The sequence below is a fragment of the Phacochoerus africanus genome, chromosome 4 (assembly GCF_016906955.1).
Source record: "Phacochoerus africanus isolate WHEZ1 chromosome 4, ROS_Pafr_v1, whole genome shotgun sequence".
Lineage (NCBI taxonomy): Eukaryota > Metazoa > Chordata > Mammalia > Artiodactyla > Suidae > Phacochoerus > Phacochoerus africanus.
Window position 1 is genome coordinate 28,813,152 of NC_062547.1, and position 14,084 is coordinate 28,827,235.

General features: G+C 45.5%; 1 protein-coding gene across 1 annotated transcript in view; it reads right to left on the reverse strand.

Moving 5' to 3' along the window:
• The window catches only part of KIAA1549L (KIAA1549 like), a 130,229-nt gene that overhangs the window by 61,213 nt on the left and 54,932 nt on the right, over positions 1-14,084 (reverse strand). Inside the window, exons 12-13 of the mRNA XM_047774604.1 lie at positions 12,079-12,206; positions 4,623-4,801 (exon numbers count right to left, since the gene is read on the reverse strand). Coding sequence (XP_047630560.1) covers positions 4,623-4,801; positions 12,079-12,206 — 307 coding nt within the window. The remainder of the gene's footprint in view (positions 1-4,622; positions 4,802-12,078; positions 12,207-14,084) is intronic.

Here is a 14,084-nt window from a genome sequence, read left to right on the forward strand (position 1 = left end):
AAAAAGTTCCTAGAAGTCATGCATGAACATAGATGGACTTAGAGATTCTCCTACAAAGTGATGTAAGTCAGAAAGAGAAAGACAAATGTCATGTGATATCACTTATATGTGGAATCTAATTAAAAATGATGCAAGAGAACTTATCTTCAGAATGGAAACAAATCCGCAGATTTCAAAATTCAAAGGGGAAACCGTGGTGGGAAAGATTAAATTAGGAGGCTAGGGTTAATCTGTGCACACCACTGCATATAAAATGAATAAGTAACAAGGACCTACTGTATAGCACAGGGAAATCTACTCAAGATTCTATAATAAACTATATGGGAAAAAAGAATGGAATATGCACATGTATAACTGATTCAGTTGGCTGTACACCTGAAACTAATACAACATTGTAAGTCAACTATACTCCAATAAAGGTTATCTTTATAAAAGGCTATGTATTAAATGATTGCACTTATTTGACATTTTGGAGAAGACAAAACTGTAGGAATAGCCCAGTTTGGGGATAGAGGTGGGTGGAGGGGTTCACTACAGAGAGGCTATAAAGAGGTCTGGATATGATGAGGTTTTTTTTTTTGTCTTTTTTAGGGCCGCACCCTTGGCATATGGAGGTTCCCAGGCTAGGGGTCCAGTCGGAGCTACAGCTGCTGACCTATGCCACAGCCGCAGCAACGCAGGATCCGAGCCATGTCTGCGACCTACACCACAGCTCACGGCAACGCCAGATCCTTAACCCACTGAGCAAGGCCAGGGATCGAACCTGCAACCTCATGGATTCATTAACCACTGACCCACGACAGGAACTCCGAGATTCTAAAATACACACACGTTTGATCAAAAGCTTGAAGAGAAGGTGGGAAAAATGAAAACAGAGGATATGTTAGAGTAGTGAAATTAACAGTGATTTTTCTCTTATTTTCTGAACTTTGCTGTTATCCTGCTTTCTTTAAAATAATCTTTTAAAGAATTACCTATAATTCATAAAAGAAAATTTTACAGCTTTAAGACTCTGCATTCTTCATTTAAACAAGCTGCCTATCAGAGAAGAAGGAGGAAGATTATAAGACAATCTGCCTCAAATGTCACAAGGCAGCAAATAACAGAGAACACTTCAGGGCTCTTTTCCAATCCAAATGCTGGCAGGGTATATTCCTTTAGACCAAAAGGTAATATGTATCTATTTCTGCTCATATGTTCTGTGACAGGGTGGTGGACCTGTCAGAAGAAGAGAGTGATAGGTGAGACGTAGCTGAGATTTGCAATGTGTCCTCAGCCACATCCCTAAGCTGAATGAAAAGATCCGGGTATGGCGGCCATCACCTGGGTCCACACTGGGCAGAGGGTCTTAATTAAGTGCAGGTTATCAGTGCCTTAGTGATAACCTCTGAGGCTTCCAATCACTGGGCTTGGGTGTCTGGTGGCAGAACTGTGCCCAATAAAAGACTCAGTGGCGGAGTTCCCGTCGTGGCGCAGTGGTTAACGAATCCGACGAGGAACCACGAGGTTGTGGGTTCGATCCCTGGCCTTGCTCAGTGGGTTAAGGATCATGCGTTGCTGTGAGCTGTGGTGTAGGTTGCAGGTGCAGCTCGGATCCCGCGTTGCTGTGGCTCTGGCGTAGGCCGGTGGCTACAGCTCTGATTAGACCCCTAGCCTGGGAATCTCCATATGCCACGGAAGTGGCCCTGGAAAAGGCAAAAAGATAAAAAAAAAAAAAAGTCAGTGGCTGTGATTGGCTTTGAGAAGATGTATAGGTTCCCAAATTATAGGGCCACAGGGCATAAAGCACTTGATCAATGAATTCTTGCTCAGTGGCTGATTGACAATGATGAAAATAGTACTAATAACATATTCATTGTATGCTAGGTACTGTTCTAAGTGCTTTACATGAATTAAGCATTTGATCCTTAGACAATCCCATTGTACAGATGGAGGTACTGAGGCAAGAGAAATTAACCTGCTTAAGGTCACACAGATAGTAAGTAGAAGAGCTGGGATTCAAATGCCGGCAGCATGGCTGGAGAGTCCATACTCTTTCAAGCACAATGATCTTTTTCTCTGAGGGGTCATAGTAACTCAGAGAAGGAAGGAGCACTGGTCAGGGAACCGGGGGCCTGAACATCATGCTGTCATAATAACCTGCAGTGGTCTTTGAGCAAGCCACTTGAGCCCTCTGATCTGTTTCACTGTCTAAAAAAAGTGAGGAGGTTGGATTAGAAGTGTTCTGTAAGTCCACAATCAGTTCTCTTTGAAAATGAATGAACCTCAACCCATCACACCTCTAGGCAGCTCAGTCTTTCAGTCCAAAAAACCAGAGGAGCTAGCTGAATCTGATCTGTGACAAGCTTTTATATGTGGCCTGGATGGGAGAGGCAGACAAGCCGCCGAAGTGTATTTATAACATCCAGCTACATGGGGCTGTAGCATGTTCCTCAAGGTGCGATAGGAAAGACTTCAGGGAGTTCCCATCATGGCACAGAGGAAACAAATCTAACTAGGAACCAAGAGGTTGCAGGTTCGATCCCTGGCCTCAGTGGGTTAAGAATCCAGCATTGCTGTGAGCTGCGGTGTAGGTCGCAGACACGGCTCAGATCTGGCGTGGCTGTAGCTCTGGTGTAGGCCAGCAGCCATAGCTCCAATTCGACCCCTAGCCTGGGAACTTCCATATGCCGTGGCTGCAGGCCTAAAAAGCAAGGAAAAAAAAAAAAAAAGAAAAAAGAAAAAGACTTCAAAACTTGGAAAATCTCATGCAGATAACAACAGCAGGGTATAAACAAAGGAAATGAATAACCTGACAGTTTAACAACAGAGAAAAACATGAAAGTATGTACATACTCAGGTAATGTATTCACATGCGTGTTCCATATGTATGTTCTTTTTTTTTCTTTTCTTTTTCTGCTGCCCCCGTGGCATAAGGAAATTCCCCAGGCCAGGGATCAAATCTGAGCCGGACCTGCAACTTACGCCAGACCTTCGGCAACACTGGATCCTTAACCCACTGTGCCAGGCCGGGGATCGCATCAGCACCTCCACAGAGACAAGCCAGATTATTACTAACCCACTGTGCCACAGCGCGAACTCCCCATATGCATGTTTTTAAAGGGTCATAAACACCTTCAGCCCACTGACCATTTTGCTGCAGAAGATGGAGGATGGCGGATAATTTTTAACCAACTTACTGTCTGGCTCTCCCCTGCACTGCTGCTATCTATCTCCCTTCATCCATCCAACTATCTGTCTTTCTTTGGTGAAATGAACATTCTCTGGCATATGCTACTAACTTAGACTTTAGACTTAGAAAAACTTTAGACCTAGGAAAACTCATGATATCCATTGATATCTTCCTGGAAGAAGGGCCAAGGGTTGTTTCAAGCTGCGCAGTAAGGTAAAAGTCACTTCAGAGCCTAGGTAGTGGGTCGCATCCCTGTCTGTATCTTTTCCAGGTCCCCTATCAGTTCAAGCCCCCCCTCACCCCACTACAACTGACATTGTGAAAATGTCCATCAACAGATGAATGGATTGAGAAGATGTGGTACCTATACACAATGGAATACTACTTGGTCATAAAAAAGAACAAAATAGTGCCATTTGCAGCAACATGAATGGAACTAGAGAGTCTCATACTAGGTGAAGTAAGTCAGAAAGAGAAAGAGAAATACCATACGCTATCACTTATGTGCGCAATCTAAAATGTGGCACAAATGAACCTATCTTCAGAACAGAAACAGACTCATGGACATGGAGAGCAGGCTTGTGGTTGCCGAAGGGGAGGGAGAGGGAGTGGGAAGGACTGGGAGTTTGGGGTTAGTAGATGCGAACTATTACATTTGGAGTGGATGAGCCATGAGATCCTGCTGTATAGCACAGGGAACTATATCCAATCACTTATGATAGAACATGATGGAAGATACTATGGAGAGAAAGAATGGATATACATGTATATCTGGGTCACTTTGCCGTAGAGCAGTGATTGACAGAACATTATAAATCAACTACAATAAAAATTTTTTTAATTAAAAAAAAGAAAGGCAGCAGGCTGTGTGTGTGAGGAGCTGGGGAGGTAGATTTCTGATGTTTCTCTTCATAACTGCAGTTCTTTAAAAGTCCCTTCTGGGCTTTCTTTTTTTTTTTTTTTTTGTCCTTTTGCTATTTCTTTGGGCCGCTTCTGCGGCATATGGAGGTTCCCAGGCTAGGGGTCTAATCGGAGCTGTAGCCGCTGGCCTATGCCAGAGCCACAGCAACGTGGGATCCAAACCTCGTCTGCAACCTACACCACAGTTCACAGCAACGCCGGATCCTTAACCCACTGTTGAGGCCAGGGATCGAACCCGCAACCTCTTGGTTCCTAGTCGGATTCATTAACCACTGCGCTACGACGGGAACTCCCCTTCTGGGCTTTCTGATGAAGATAAGAAAATGTTCTGAGAACATCACCCAACAAAGTGGTTTGGGGTAACTTGAGCCCTGATTAGTTCTGCAGAGGCCCACAAATGCACAGATAGGAATGACCCAGCTGCCCAGATGCAGCCTGCACCCAGCTCTCCCAAGGGCTGCTCCTCGGCCCGAACTCCCGGAGGCCTGGCTGCACCTGCTTTCTCCCGCTCTGGGCCTCAGGTGCTCACCTCGCCATTGAGGGCTGCCGGCTCCTGGCTCCTGTCCGAGGTGGGGTGCACCACAGGGAGGGCCGTGGGTTTTATTCCGATGAGCTGCACAGACCCAGAAGATGTGTCAAAGGGATCGGCAGCCGCCTTGCCAGAGTTGTCAAAGAGAACGGCTCCCTCCTCTTCATCACTCGCTGGCACTAAAGTACAACACAAACACATTGATTTTACGATGCAGGGGAGCTGCTTGGTCGTGGTGGCGGGGGGCGGGGGGCGGGGGGTGATTTATGAAAGCTCACAGCCTAAGGACATTACTTTACTCTAAGTGACCTCAGGAACAACAGTGTCTGGTTCTGTGCCAACGGCTTACTGCTGCTCCTTTAAATTTAAAATCTATACGAGTCATTCCTACCCAGGTTAAAACTCATTCTTTCAAAAGTGTGACAAGACACATTTGGAAAAAAAAAAAAAAACCCACAAAAAACAAAAGGAAATCTGTTCTCTGTATTTGAATCAGAGATGGGAAAAGTGCTGTTTGGCCGAACCTGGTGACTATTCTTTTTTTGTTTGTTTTTTAGGGCCACAGCCACGGCATATTTCCCAGGCTAGGGGTCAAAATGGAGCTGCAGATTCTGTCCTGTGCCACAGCCACAGCAATACCTGAGCTGCATCTGCGACTTACACCACCGCTCATGGCAACGCCAGATCCTTAACCCACTGAGTGAGGCCAGGGATTGAACCCGTAGCCTCGTAGATACTAGTCAGGTTCATTACCACTGAGCCACAATGGGAACTCCCTGGTGACTACTCTTAAATCATAACAAGCAAGAGAATAACATCATTCAGTTTAGTCCCTGCCACCAAAGCTACACATTTTTGCATCATGTTAAGGTCACAAGTCTGCCCGCGGTAATTGCTGCTCAAACTTGTTTTTTCTTTCAAAAGACTACATCTTAAATGACTAGAGTTTTGGTTTCTTCCATTTGTCTAAAACAAAAGAAAGCTTAGAAACAACCCCCCAAGAAATGAATTGAAAGCTACAGACAACTCCCCTAATCAAGGAAGGCGATTTCCACCTATGCTCTTAAATTAATTCTCCTCTGACACAGGATTCTGCTGTGATTGCTGAAGGACAGCAGCCCGCCTTGCGCTTCCATAGCGAGACTGGCGGAGGATGTCCCAGGGCCAGCAAGATCTTGCCGATTTCCTTCTTCTTAAAGCACAGTCCCATTAAGTAACGACATGCATGACAGTTTATTGAGCATGGCTCGGCAAGAGATAAATTACGCCTGTTCAAACAACCAAACCAGCAGGCAATTTAGGAGCAAGATAGGTGTTATATAAAATATGAATGTAATGGAAGGTATTCGTCTTTCCTCCTATCTCAAGAGACTGGGATGTCATTTAAATTATTGAGACCCACATAGCTGCTGTCATTCCGTCACTTAACATAATCACAGAAGATCTGCAAAATTAAGTCGAGTAAATTGTTATTTTACCACGTGACTGAAATATCTTGAGTCTAACCATGGGTTACAATTGGAGCATGTGGGGGTTCTGTGGACTTTTTGTCAACAGCAGGCCACTAAGAAGCCAATGACAGGAAAATTTCTATTCAGATGTCTTACCAAATGCATCTGTCTTTTTAGAGATAGATGCAATGTGCTGGGCAAGTCTTGTTTTCCCACCGTTATTTCCCACCAGACAATGGCTCTAACAGCCAGCCTCCAAGATGGTGCCCAATAATTCTTGCCTCATCCTATGTGACACTCACAGCCACATAGGACTAACCTGTATCACCAATAGGAAACTGCAAAAACGACGATGTATCACTTCCAAGGCTAGGTCATAAAAAACACCGTCCTTTCTACCTTGCTCTCTCTTGGATCACGTTTTACTCTAGGGAAAGTCAGCTGCCATGTTTAAGACACTCATGCAGCCCTAAGGAGAGGCCCATGTGGCAAGAAACTGAGACTCCTGCCAATAACTAAGTGAATAAACCATCCTGTAAGTGGGTTCTGCAGGTCCAGTCAGGCCATTAGATGACTATAGCCCAGGACATCTTGGCTGCAACCTCCTGAGATACTCCGAGTCAGAACCACTCAACGAGGCTACTCCTGAATTCTTGACCCACGGATATTACATAAGGTAATAAATGTAGACTGTTAGCGGAATTCCCGTTGTGATGCAGTGAGTGGTTAATGAATCTGACTAGGAACCACGAGGTTGCAGGTTCAATCCCTGGCCTTGCTCAGTGGGTTAAGGATCCAGTGTTGCCATGAGCTGTGGTGTAGGTTGAAGACGTGGCTGGGATCCCACATTGCTGTGGCTCTGGCATAGGCCGGTGGCTACAGCTCCGATTGGACCCCTAGCCTGGGAACCTCCATATGCCATGGGAATCGCCCTAGAAAGGGCAAAAAGACAACAAATAAATAAATGTAGACTGTTATTTTTGGTTGCTAGGTGTTGGGGTAATTTGTTACACAGCAGTGAGTAACTAATACACTTCCTAAACAACCCCTCCTCCAAGCTGTCACTCTTTTCCTCCTAACTCTAATACATCCTCCACAGGAAGCCAGGATTCTCTTTTCAAAAGGTAACCAGATCTAAGAACTCCCCTGATCAGAATTTTCTGAGGCTTCGTCTCTCCCTCAGAGTCTTTACTGTGGCCTAGAACATCCTGTACCATGTGGTCTGGCTGTCTTGCTGAGCTCATTTCCTGCCTCTCCCCTGAGCCATGCTGCTCCAGTCACAGTGGCCTTCTTGAACACAGCAGTCTTGTCCCCACCTTTGTGGTCTGCCTTAGCTATTCCTTCTGCTCAGAATGCTCCTTCTTCAGATCTTTATAAGCCTAGTCCCTCGTTTTTCAAGTTGCAACTTAAAAGAGCCTTTCCTTATTCACCAATTTAAAATAACCCACCTCATTACTGTTATATTTTCTCAATCATATGTATCACTATTGATTTGTTATTTTGACTGAATGGGCTCCCACCCCTGCCACTAGAATATAAGCTCCATTCTTGTTCATCTTTCAAAAGACTGACGCCTTTGCCTTTAGCAATGTCTCACATGCAGTTGGCTTTCAATAAGGATTTGTTTTTTGGTTTTGGCCACACCCCTATGGACATTCTCAGGCCAGGGATTGAAACCAAGCCAAAGCTTCGACCTACACCACAGCTGCAGCATTGCCAGTTCCTTAACCCACTGGCCATAGTGGGAACTCCAGGATTTGTTGACTAAATGAATGAATGAACGACTAAAATTTCCTGACTTGGAAAAGGAGATGTCGTCAGTACCTGCAGAAAGGTAAACACGTCAAAGTTAAAGTTATGCTGTCGTGAAATTGTTCAGAAGTTGAAGAGATGATTCGTGGCATTTTTATTGCTTCTGGGTTGTGACATCCCATGGACAGGCCAAAGAGGGAGCATAACTTATAAGTGAACAAGAACAGGAACCCTGGAAATTGTACACACTACAGCTCTTTTCCATTCTCTTGCTCAAAAAAGCCATATTAAGATTTATACAATAGTTCTTCTAGGTTTCTTCAAGAGAAAAATAGTTACTCTCCTCCCCAAGAAGAGTGCATGGAAAAAATACGTTAAAAGGCATTGCATTAAATATGAATACATTAAATATTCATATTTGTTATGTCACTACAGCAGGCTCATGGGAGTATTTAAAGCATGATTTGTCCCTAAAGAAAAAAGCATGGGCTAAAGAAAAAAGCCACAGTGAAACAGAGGAAACGTCCTAGCATATCATCACATCATCACAGGAAATGCCACCAAGCATCCACCTCGGATCTGTTTCTGTCTTATTTGCACTGCTGGTTCGAACTTGAGTAAATCAAACTGGAAAGGGAGATTTCATTTCTTCATGTTTGCATTGGCACGGGCATCTCCCATTTGAGGCAGAAAATGCTCTTAAACAAAACATGTTTTTCTTTAGGGACGATCTTTATTAAAGCTTAAGGACAAATAATCTACTGCTAGACTCATTGCCCTCTGGTATTTCTTACCAAATAATAAGCAAGGTAAAGAACGAATGAACACCGACATTGCTTTTGAGCTAATATCTCTGATAAACCCTCAAGGGCCCCTGCTAAGAAAGCCTTGATTCATCCTGCAAGCTTTCTTGTCCCACCTACCCCACAACGAGATCTAGGAGGCAAGGTCTGATTCGAGTCTGAACACCGGCTGTGAAACCTTAGGGTCTTAAAAGAAGGGGCACCCTTAAGGGTTTAAGGAGGTTCTTTCTTCTAAATGACTGAAGGTATGAATACAGACACTATGTTCGCCCCTTGAACTCATTTTTAACTCTTTCCTGGAAAACACTCTTCCTTAAGGTGACATTAGTTTCGGTTTAAAAGTTTAAATATCTATTTAGTTGAGAAAACGCTGGATTGTTTTGCCTTCAACATTCTAGCTCTCACATCTATCTTTCCCACTTATATTTAAACATCCTCTTGAAACAGACTTTAAAACTCCCTGCAGGAGTTCCCGTCGTGGTGCAGTGGTTAACAAATCCGACTGGGAACCATGAGGTTGAGGGTTCGATCCCTGGCCTTGCTCAGTGGGTTAAGGATCCAGCGTTGCCGTGCGCTGTGGTATAAGTTGCAGACACGGCTCAGATCCCGAGTTGCTGTGGCTCTGGTGTAGGCCGGTGGCTACCGCTCCAATTAGACCCCTAGCCTGGGAACTTCCACATGCCACGGGAGTGGCCCTAGAAAAGGCAAAAAGACAAAAATAAAATAAAACTAAAACTGCCTGCAGCTATAGAACTAATGAGGTCTTTGAGTTACAAGGATTCCCCCCTCCCCACAGCCATGTTGCTAATGGGATAGAATCTTTTCCTTTTAAAATTATTATTTTCACAAAAAAATAGAAAATTAGAAGCTACAGGGGCAACAAACCTAGTGGAAAACAAGAACAGTTTTAGAATGACAGCCTGATACACGCATATTCCTTAATTGACCTCAGGAACCTAACCTCTAGAAGGATACTGAGCCATAAACCATCATCTGATTATTCCATACCAAGAGAAGAATCTCTCCTTAGAGGCTACATTCACAGCAGCAAGGCCTTTTTGCAAGCTGACCATGTGATGGAAACACACCTTTTAGTTTTTCCACAATTCTGTTCAACGTTATTTCCTTCCTTCTGTTCACCATCTAATCCAATAAAATATGTTTTTGATGTTTTCCGTGAGTTCTAACCTATGACAGGATAAAGTGGAGCCCTGTGCTAAAAAGGACAAGGGCAGGTACCACTGAAGGTCCATCCTAGAATTCTGATGTGCTTCAGCATCTGTTGAATTTTGCAGTAAACGCATCGGTCCTCTCATTGTATTTGAACATTTCAAAGTGAACTCTCACTGAATGGGAACCTGCGGTCAAAGACAAGCAACCCACCTTGAACATTTACTGGGTTTACTTTTGGGGGAAAAAAAAAAAAGCAATGAAATGCTGTAAACTTGGAAAAAGGATGAAAACAGATGAAAACCTCAACCTGGTACAGCAATTGCATTTTATTCATGCACCCAGCTGTTGCTATTTTGGAACCTGATATTTAAATAATCAAAGTGACCTAAACAGAACAAGGAGGCAGGCAAAGAGGGTGGAAAAACAGGAATGGGAAGGTCAATGGGAACATGTGGAACGAGGCAGCGTCTCATCAGCCCGGCGGGGAGCACTGGGGTCTGAAACTGGTCCTGCCCCTCCTCTTCTACACATTAAATGCTGGGGAGGGGGAAAGGCATCATCTTGTACATGGGTATTTACTGACAGAGGAGGGTGTGCATTGCACAGTTTGAAGCAAAGGGCATAAAACGGTATTGCATTGATCCCACTGTACAAAATAAAACAAAGCAATACAACAAAAGATACACGTGTGTCATCATAGGCACAGTAAAAAGGCCTAAGAGAGCCATCCACTGAGTTATTCAAGGTCCTTTGAGGACTGGGGTGATGGGCATCTGGGGGAAGGCGGACTTTGCCTTGACTTTATGCACTTTCAGGAAGAATATAAAGGAAGGAGGGAAGGAGGGGGGCGAAGGGAGCAGGAGGGCATCTGGGTTAGAGGCAGTGGCAGTCACCACTGGTTTAAACAGCCTTCCCCTACGGCTTCACTGTCCACTGTCTCTGGGTTGCCTCATTCCCTCTGCCCACCTCTCTGAGCTTCTCACTTGCTCAGAGGAAAAAGTTGCCAAGTTCATGTCTCCCTTCATAAGCCAGGGCTCCTGGGGGCGCCAGGAGCTGGCATGGCAGAGCGCCGATGGGAGGGATTTCTGGTGGTCCCAGGTGGGGTGATGTTCCAGGAAAACCCTTCGTGTCACAGCCTGATTCTGGTGTGGAAAGCACAGTCTCTGTGTTACAGGGCATGTGGGGACGGGGGATTCAGGGGAAGAAAAAATCGAAGCATCGACTTGGGAGGACACTTTAAACAAATGCTTTCGTATGACGACTGGAAATGGCAACAGTGACCACATGTTTCCCTGCAGAAGACAAATCCATTGTGTCATTCTTTCTTTTTGGTCAGAAAAAAGAAAGAAGGGACATTCGAAAACAAAAGCATTTTCTGGCACTTGCTTCAAGAGAGAGTCCCTGAACCACACTTCCCTGTAAAAGGGAAGCATAGCTGACCCAAGGGCCAGACTGACTGCCTTTTCACCTGTCATTTCTGTAGGATTCCACCCACAGCCCTTTGAGAGCCAAAAGGAATTCCCTCCCCCCCCCTCCCCCGAACTGAGCGGCAGCACCGGTTACTTGAATCTGGGCTTCAGTGAGCCAGCCTCACACGGGAGGACCAAGGAGAGATGAGGCTCAGGACAAAAGTGCGATCAGGAGGAGGGAGGCAGCAATGACGTAGGACAGATGCCATCTATAGATGGTGCCACAGCATAAGAAGGCAGCTGCGATGACTTGTAAATAAGCCCCCGCATTAATCCTTTACTGGAAGGGGAGAGATCTGCATGTGAGAGAAACTCAATGGTTACGTCTCCCTGGAGAAAAAAGACAGAAGCACAGGCTGATTTTTATGATGACAGATTTATTACTGTCTTATTTTTTCCTGGGGGAGGTGGACTGGTATTATCTGGATTCATTGGCACAGACTGAGCCCCTGAAACTTATCAAGGGAGTCAGGGCAGAAAATGAGGGGAATCTCCAAAACAAGCAGCATTTCAGAAACCTGCCGCCCTAGAAATCAAGGCAAATTCAGCTCCAAATTAGAAAAACCTCTAAGCAAACATCAGTTCCTCTGCATAGGGTTTTTCTAAAGCCCTGCACGATTCCATAAGAACAGAGGGCAGAAGGAGTGAAACCATAATTCAGAGAAGGGCAGAAGATGACACCCCAAGAGACAGGTAAGAAACTCCTGGCCTTTGTGGGACTTGGCAGAGAGAAGCATGGGGGGTGGTTTAAGGCACACGGGTGTGCGAGTGTGTGGGGGATGGGCACTTGGCAGGGAAGGCATCTCACCGTTTCTCTTCCGAGCCTCCTCCTTTGTCACTTTCTGCTGGGCCATTACATTCTGGGGCGAGCGCCTCCCGGAGCTGGGCTTCCCTGATTCGTTGCTGATGACAGAGCCATTCTCACTGGGCGACCTGCTGGAGGTAACCATAGCAACAGGGAGATGGTAAGTTTCAACTAGAGCATCCTCCTCCCAAGGTTATTTTATTTGCACCATTGATGTCTGTAGCCTTGCATTCCGGTTTCACCCCCAGAGAAGACATGATACAGGAAAAAAGAAAAAAACAAACCCAACACCACAGCCTGAGGTAAGCAGCTGGCTGCTCTGAAGTGCATTTACCAGTCAGTGCTTCGCTCTGCACAGAAGTTCAATGAGCAGAGCCTTCCGAATCCATCTCTTTCCCATTAAGCCCCAGTGACTACCCAAACAGTAGCCATAGCGTTTGTAAGCGTGCCCTCTTTTTAAAACACAGCATTTTGGATAGTACTGCAGAGTGTTTGATTCACATGGCGTCTTGAGGGGCATGCATAAAACTCGGCTCTTTTTGGCTGGTCTCTTTATAGAATATACCTTGAGTCCTAAAGATTAAGTCACTCTACTGAGTTCTTCACTCTGTCTCTCATGAGCGTGCATGAATGCATGTACACACTCACACACACACACACACACACACACACACAAACTCTTTTAACTATGTTAACTGGTAACCACTTACATTTGAATCTACCAATTTGAACTCTTCATTCCCTCAGGAAATACTGTATGTGCATCTACTCTGTGCCTGCATTTGTGCCAGGTATATAAGTATATATAGAGAGATATAAAGACACCACCCATCTTCTCCCAAAGCTCCCCACCACAAGCACCTACTATGTGCCAAGGACTGTGCTGAATGCTTTCAAGCTGTTGATACATGCTTATGACAACCCACTGATGTGGTGACTGTCACTCCTGTTAGCAAGTGAGGAACGTGGAGTTTAGGTGAGGCGGTTTTGTCCTGGGCAGAGCTGGGAGGTGGCGATTCAGCCCTGAAGGCCAGGGCTCCCCCTGCCAGGTAGGGGCTTTCACTACAGGCCAGAGTCCCTCCTCTAGGCCATTCTCTGGTCTTCTGGAACCTGTGGGCAAAGGGGCTCTTGGGAACCCCTGCTGAGACCTGTGTTCCTCCAGTCATACCAGCCTGTGGGTGGGCTGAGCATAAAGGCCCCCTGCCTTCCCGTCTGTGGGAGACAATCAGGAGGCAGCTATCAGAGGCTCACCAAACCCCTTGTTCATCTGTTGTCCAATGTCCAAATTCAGAACCTACTGGCATCCAGCCCCTACACAGGAAAATTGACTGGAATAAAATGCAGCTCTTGACTCGTAAGTAAGTAGCTTCTTAAGTGGAAGCTATGGATGCTCTTCTTCGCCCTTCTGTCCATCTCTCATCTTCTGGGAACTTGGGATTCTCAGTCCTCGCCCCACGAGCGTTCTGCAGAGCACACTGGGGCCAAGGCATCCTTGAGTCTGCATCCGAGAGTCTGAGAAGTGTTGTTTACTATTTATTCTCTTTCTTTGCATCTTCCTACAGCACATGAGCACATCAAAGGCTCCATCAGTCCTGTCTTAAAGAGACTCATGTCTTTCTGTTTAATACAGCACTTCCCAGTTTATTTGGCTATAATCTCTTCCACCATAAAAGTAATACAAAGGCTGCAGTTCAAGAAAATATGGATGTGGCATTAATGATCTGATCACTGGGTGCTGGGTGTGCAAAGACACACACACACACACAGAAGACACATGCCTCTGGATTGTTTTTTGGGGTTTTTTTTGTCTTGTCTTTTTAGGGCCACACCCACAGCATATAGAGGTTCCCAGGCTAGGGGTCCAATCAGAACTGTAGCTGCCAGCCTATGCCAGAGCCACAGCAACACCAGATATGAGCTGAGTCTGCGACCTACACCACAGATCACGGCAACACCAGATCCTTAACCCACTGAGCGAGGCCAGGGATCGAACCTGCAACCTCATGGTT